Source organism: Lycium ferocissimum, chromosome 2 (genome assembly GCF_029784015.1).
Source record: "Lycium ferocissimum isolate CSIRO_LF1 chromosome 2, AGI_CSIRO_Lferr_CH_V1, whole genome shotgun sequence".
NCBI lineage: Eukaryota > Viridiplantae > Streptophyta > Magnoliopsida > Solanales > Solanaceae > Lycium > Lycium ferocissimum.
Genome location: NC_081343.1, coordinates 69,006,690 through 69,012,639, shown reverse-complemented (window position 1 = coordinate 69,012,639; position 5,950 = coordinate 69,006,690). Strand labels below are relative to the sequence as shown.

General features: G+C 34.6%; 1 protein-coding gene across 1 annotated transcript; it reads left to right on the top strand.

Annotated features, from left to right (window-relative positions):
* The first annotated feature begins 2,047 nt into the window (after positions 1-2,047).
* LOC132047125 (uncharacterized) lies at positions 2,048-3,146 on the top strand. Its single transcript, XM_059438030.1, has 2 exons — positions 2,048-2,355; positions 2,772-3,146. The coding sequence occupies exons 1-2, from the start codon at positions 2,079-2,081 to the stop codon at positions 2,984-2,986; spliced, it is 492 nt and encodes a 163-aa protein (XP_059294013.1). The 5' UTR covers positions 2,048-2,078; the 3' UTR covers positions 2,987-3,146.
* Positions 3,147-5,950: the final 2,804 nt, after the last annotated feature.

Genomic DNA, 5,950 nt, shown 5'->3' with positions numbered 1-5,950 from the left:
TCCATCTTTCATTAATTCCAATTTTTGGTCCCAAATTTTTCTAATTAATGCATACCAACAAATTCATGCACAACTTATGACTCAAAATAAAATCGAAAGTCAAAAGTCTCGACTTTGCATCCCGGAATGGTTTGGACCCTAACTTATCATAATTAATCCGGATTGTTCCAATGTACAAAAATACGGGATATAACATTAAGTATGAAACTAAAAAAAAGGTGATAGTTGGGGTGTGTTTTTGCCTCTTATTACTACTATATATAAGGGAGAATCAAGGGCTTTTGTAGTCCTCACAAAAAATTTCAAATTAATGCTAAACTTTTCAATTAATTACTTCTAGGTCCTAATGTTATTTTTTAAAGTCAATTTTACTTTTTATGTCTTTTTAATTATTTTATTACATAGTGGTAGGGGAAGGGGAAATGCGGGAGGGTATTACAACGTGGGATTCGAACCCTCGCCAACAAGGTGAAAGTTCAGGTAGCCAACCAGCTGAGCTACTAGATCCCAACGTCAACTTTACTTTTTGTTCTTATGGTCTACTTTTTAAAAGCTGTCAAACACCTACCTTATTTCTTCTTTCACTTTCTTCTATTGATCTTATCTATTATTCTAATAAAACAATTATTTCTTCGCTAGATATTCTTGCTTCTTGCCGCTCTCTCCTTTCTCCTTTTTCATTTGTTGCATATTATCCTCCAACTTTTTTTTTTCCTCCTGTTGTTGGTTCGTTGGTTGTAGATTCGTACATGTAGGCATTTCTTTTACTTTATACTTGCATCATTGAATTTGAGAATTTCCTGAAAATTTGTTTACTTACATGTAGGCATTTCTGTTACATTATATTTATACTTTACCGAGCTCATGTGTTTAAAAAAATTTGTACTAAAATGATTTTCAGGTATAATTTTAGAAATTATTTAGTCTAAAACTAAGGTTAAAAATTACATTTAACCAGCATAAACCCTTAACACAAAATAATGAGTGCATAATTTAATAAGTATCAAAACAGATTTATTTTTATCTATAAATAAAATCACACGCTTACAAATTCACAAAAATATGATTTTTTTTTTTGATTTATGATTTTTGCAAGTTGTAATTATCCTAATTTATCATCTTAGCTTAGGATATTGAATCACTTGTGTCCCTTTGAGACTTGCTAATTTTTCTACTTAACTTTGTTCCTCATAAATAAATTTTTCGTTAAAAATCATCTAATTGTGTGATCAAGAAACTTTAATAATTATAAAACTTATTAATAAAATATTATTAACCTGCAAATACATTAAATTAGTTATCCGGTAGAAAAATTGTACTCCCTCCATCTCAATTTATGTGATATAGTTTGATTAGGCACGAAATTTAAGAAAGAAAAGAAGTGCTTTTGAAACTTATGGCCTAAAACAAGTCATATATATTTGTGTGGCTGTAATTCATTTTATTAAGGGTAAAAGGGAAAAATTTTAAGTTATATTATTTCTAAATATAGAAATGTATCATTCTTTTTTATACAGACTAAAAAGGAATGTGTATCACATAAATTGGGACATAAAGAATAGCATGTTATACTTATTTAATAAAAGATTATATTTTTATATTTTGAGTTTGGGCCCGGGCTTAACACGGGCGTTCCATAACTAGTGTCTAGAATATATGCAAAACTTAATCTTACCTTTATTAAATATTCGACAAATGCCTTTTTAAATATTCTAATAAAGTTAAAAGATCAGAATTATTTAGGGAAATCCCTTTGAACCTACAGGCCTACCCCGTCACCGACCATAAAAACACAAGGGATTATTTATCATTGTTTTTTCTGTTAAAAGATTATTTGTCATTTTTCCTATAAAATAAAATCCATCAGTATCAAAATCAAAATGATAATTTCAACCACACATTTCCAAAATTTAAATAATTCTAATATTGACTGAGCATCAAACCCGGAAATAAGCTTCCCAAAATTTCCTCCCTCTCTAATGCTGGAAATCAAAACCCAAATTAAGCTAGCGCAATCAAAAGTAGCCTCAATAATTACTCTCTCGAAGTGTCACTCTGTTTTAAGTGGACACTAGCAGATGCCGTTTCACCCAAACACGATGCGTAACAAAGCAGGTGCTCAAATTGCAAAATCATTCGATGCCCAGAAATACCTGAAGAGAGTTGGATTAGGTAAAGAGGATTATCACTTCTGGAAACAAGTAGGAAAAGCTTTGCTCTGTACTTACACTCTGTTTGGGGTGATGTGGGTGTGGAATGAAACTTCACCGCTTGGTTGGTGGACATTAAAGCCACGTCCAAAAGAAGAAAAAGAACTAGCACATCTTTACGAACGCCGCAAATTTCCATATCCAGGTAGGCCTGAATTTGGGCGGCTCAAAATGGGTTGAGCTAATATATGGGTGGGTCAAAACCCAACCTGGCCAATTCTTACTGCTAACTTTTAGTAGACGTTTGGCCATAGAAACCAAATATTTCTCACTTTATTTGGAGTTTTTGAAGTTAGAGCTGTGTTTGGTTACAGTTTTCGCAAAGAATATTCGATTGTTTGAATTTACTGAAAGTAAAAAAGTGAAAACAGGGTTTTAGTTATTTTTCATGGCCAAACGCTGATTTTCAAATAAAGTGAAAAAAGTTTCTGGAAAGAAGTGAATAATTCTCATGACGAAACGGGTCCTTAATTTCTTTGTTTGTTCTTCTATAAATTTTTTTTAAGTACGGGTTGGGCGAGTTATGTTTTTATGGGCTAATTTTGCCACCTCTATATCCAGGTGATGAGAAGGCTATGGAAGAGTTTGTTGCTAAAGGTGGGATGATTGGTACTACTATTGGTCCAAAGGGAGTGATTGAATCTGATAAAGATTCGTATAATTATCAGAAAGCATTGCAGGATAAGAAAGTTGATCAAGAAGCGTTCAAGCTGTGGACGAGGATGAGGAATGAGGTTATTTCTGAGCTTCAAGAGAAAGGGTTTGATGTAGAGTGAATGAATATAGCTAACTACTGTTATTGGTTTTATAACTCTAATGCCTATACCCGAATTACGTTTTTTTTCGTCTTGCAAATTTATTATGTATTGTGGATTCTGTAGTTGGATGTTTTATTTTATGGAATTATGGATTAAGGTTTTGGCTATTTTAGCTCAATCAAGTGTTATCTCGGTTTCGTTGGACCTTTCTCATTTATCCTACTTTAATTCGCAGAATGTGATTTCATCCCTTGTAGTCGAGCGTTGTCTAGTTTTTCTTACCAGTAGTATTATTACTACCTTCCTATTATCTTTTTCTGCGATTTTTATTACCACCTGTTGTTTCCTCTGTTTCGGTTATCGTACTATTTGCTGTGTCAAAGTGGAAGAAGCTGCACTCTACCAGGAAACTTAGGTTTTTGGAGAAGTAAGGAAAGAGGGAAAAATCAGCTATGAGTAGGGGCTTGGGCATACCAGTGAAGCTTCTACAAGAAGTGACAGGGCATATAGTGACAGTAGAGATGAAGAGTGGTGAGGTGTATAGAGGTAGTATGGTGGAGTGTGAGGCAACTGGAATTGCCAACTCGAGAGCATTACTTACGCAGCTAAAGTACGCTTAAAGCTTCTTTTCTGGTTTGTTGTGATTTTCCTGATGCGTTATTACCTGTGCTTTCTTTGCTGTTTCTTAAACCCTAAACCCTAGATATCTCCTATTATCTTGGCTGCTTATGATATTGATCTTACTCTTGTTTGCACGTGTCCTATATTCATTAGTTCGGAAACAAGCTAATTGTCAGTGCAGTATTTAGGGTGACATTAGTGGAGACTTGCTTAACTTCCACAGTGGAGAAGTAGTACACAAAATGGCATGTTCTTATTTCCTAAGTTTTAGCCATTACCAATTGTTCCATATTTTACCAGGAGTGTCATGCCTGGTTAAGATCAGTGGAAATTATGGTTATTCACATTGCTCAAAGTAGGAAGTTCTCGATCACTTGATTTCTGTGAGTTTGTTCCTGGAGTTGTACTATTTTGGTTAGGCATTTCTACTAGAAATTTTCTAGTAACAACAACATACCCAGGCATTTCTAGTCTGGGATTAAATTCCTGTATCTTCTAGGGTTTAATACAAATATAATTGCTTATTGCTCTGAAATATATCATATATTGACTTTTAATTTCAAATTGTGGCCTTTATAATTATATCAAGCTCACTTTTATCCTGTGTGATAACCGAGCCTACTTTATCACTTGGAAACACTTATGTTTAGCTCGAGAATTGTACCTTAAAGTCAGTTGCTTTGTCTCGTAAAAGTTAAAAGCGATAACGTGATGGGAAGCAACGGGTTATCACTTCATGGGTGAAAGCATGCATTTCAAAGAAGTGTGTGTTTCACACAATGATGCAGAAAGGGATTCCAACGAGAAGTAGTTGATTCTCTTAATCTCAACTTTGAGGATTTGGCTTAATATCAACATTATTGTTATTGGATGGAAATTAGTTATTTTATTTAAAATTTGCTTACATTGTATTTTTTAATCTTTCGCAAATTGTGTGTATCACTTTTTGCTTTTCGCTTCAAGCGCCGTGGACCTTGTCATTCTTCTGGGTGTTTTTGGTAGCTTTTGATTTACTTTTATCAAATCTCAACCATGAAAAGCAAACATGGTGTTGACTGTCATAGTTGCGTAGCTCGAAAACAAAGATTTAGGGTATCTCTTACCCAATGTTGTTAAGATAGCATAAATAATTTGAGAACCTAAAGAAACAGGAAAGTTTTTGAAGTTTCAGTTACCAAGAGTTTGCTCCTTTTCCTTTTCTTCGGCAGGAAAAAGGGGGAACTGCAGAAAGCCTCATTCAACAATACCAAATGGGGGCAGTTTACTGACAATTCTTGGAGTTGAATATATTGTGATTCCTCGAGACACAGCCCATATGCGAAAAGCCAAGGGTTGTTTTCCCTTCTTCTCCTAATTATGAATAAAAAGGCTATACTGTTCATTAATGAGGTAGTCAGAATAACACATCTCCTATCTCCCTTGTTTCTTTACTTCCCTCAGTCTCCCATCAATATGAGAAGGGCCTGAGGACATCCATCCATAGATCCGAGTTACTTCCAGGCATAAAATTCATATTGTCAACTAAAGAAATTGGCTCAATAGGCATCTTAAATATCGATAAGGGAAGAATCTGATTTTCCCTGCCATGAAAACCCATTTTGAGGTCCCACCCACGGATAGAATAATGACCAGTAGATCTTCCTCTCTGTCTTTTTCCTTTCAATAGAAAATGAAGAGTTCATGAAATTTCGTTCAATTGAAAACAGAAGATCTTTTCTTTTTCTTGACTGATAAGATGAGAGTTGGAGTGAGTCCCACCATCTTTACGAGGCCTTCACAAATCATCATAGCTCTAGAAAAACCAACTATATTGGCATACTAGTGTGCTTTGTTTGCAAATTGGTGCTTTTCATTCACCCTCTTTTGGGGATAAGGTAGGTCGTTCTCAATCACTTCCGTGGGTTAATGCTTTCATGTTCTTGAGAAATCTGCTTTGTGTTAATGGAGGAGCTAGTTCAGTCATTAGAGAAACGTCTTGCCATTTCTAGTGTTGAACTAAATTCACCCAAAAAAGAAAGTCACGGGAAGATGAAAAACAAGAGATCTGAAAAAGGACCTCAACTGTCTAAAGAATGGAGAAAAGGGAATGTTCCGAATCGAGCAAACCTCTATCTTCCAAGTTCTTTTTCTTTCTAATCTTGGGCTTACTGATGTCGTACAAAATGCTGATAGTTGAAGTACCAGTAGAAATTTAGTGTTTGTGGCATTTTGTCATTCTTATATTCATAAGGTGTTCTACATATTATTTTTAACTATATGCTTTCTTTTGGTTGCTCACTGTTTTTCTTTTGCTTGGGTAGGTGTATGCAGTATGCCCAATAAATTATGAAAAGTAGGAAAAACTGAGTCGGGCCTACTGCT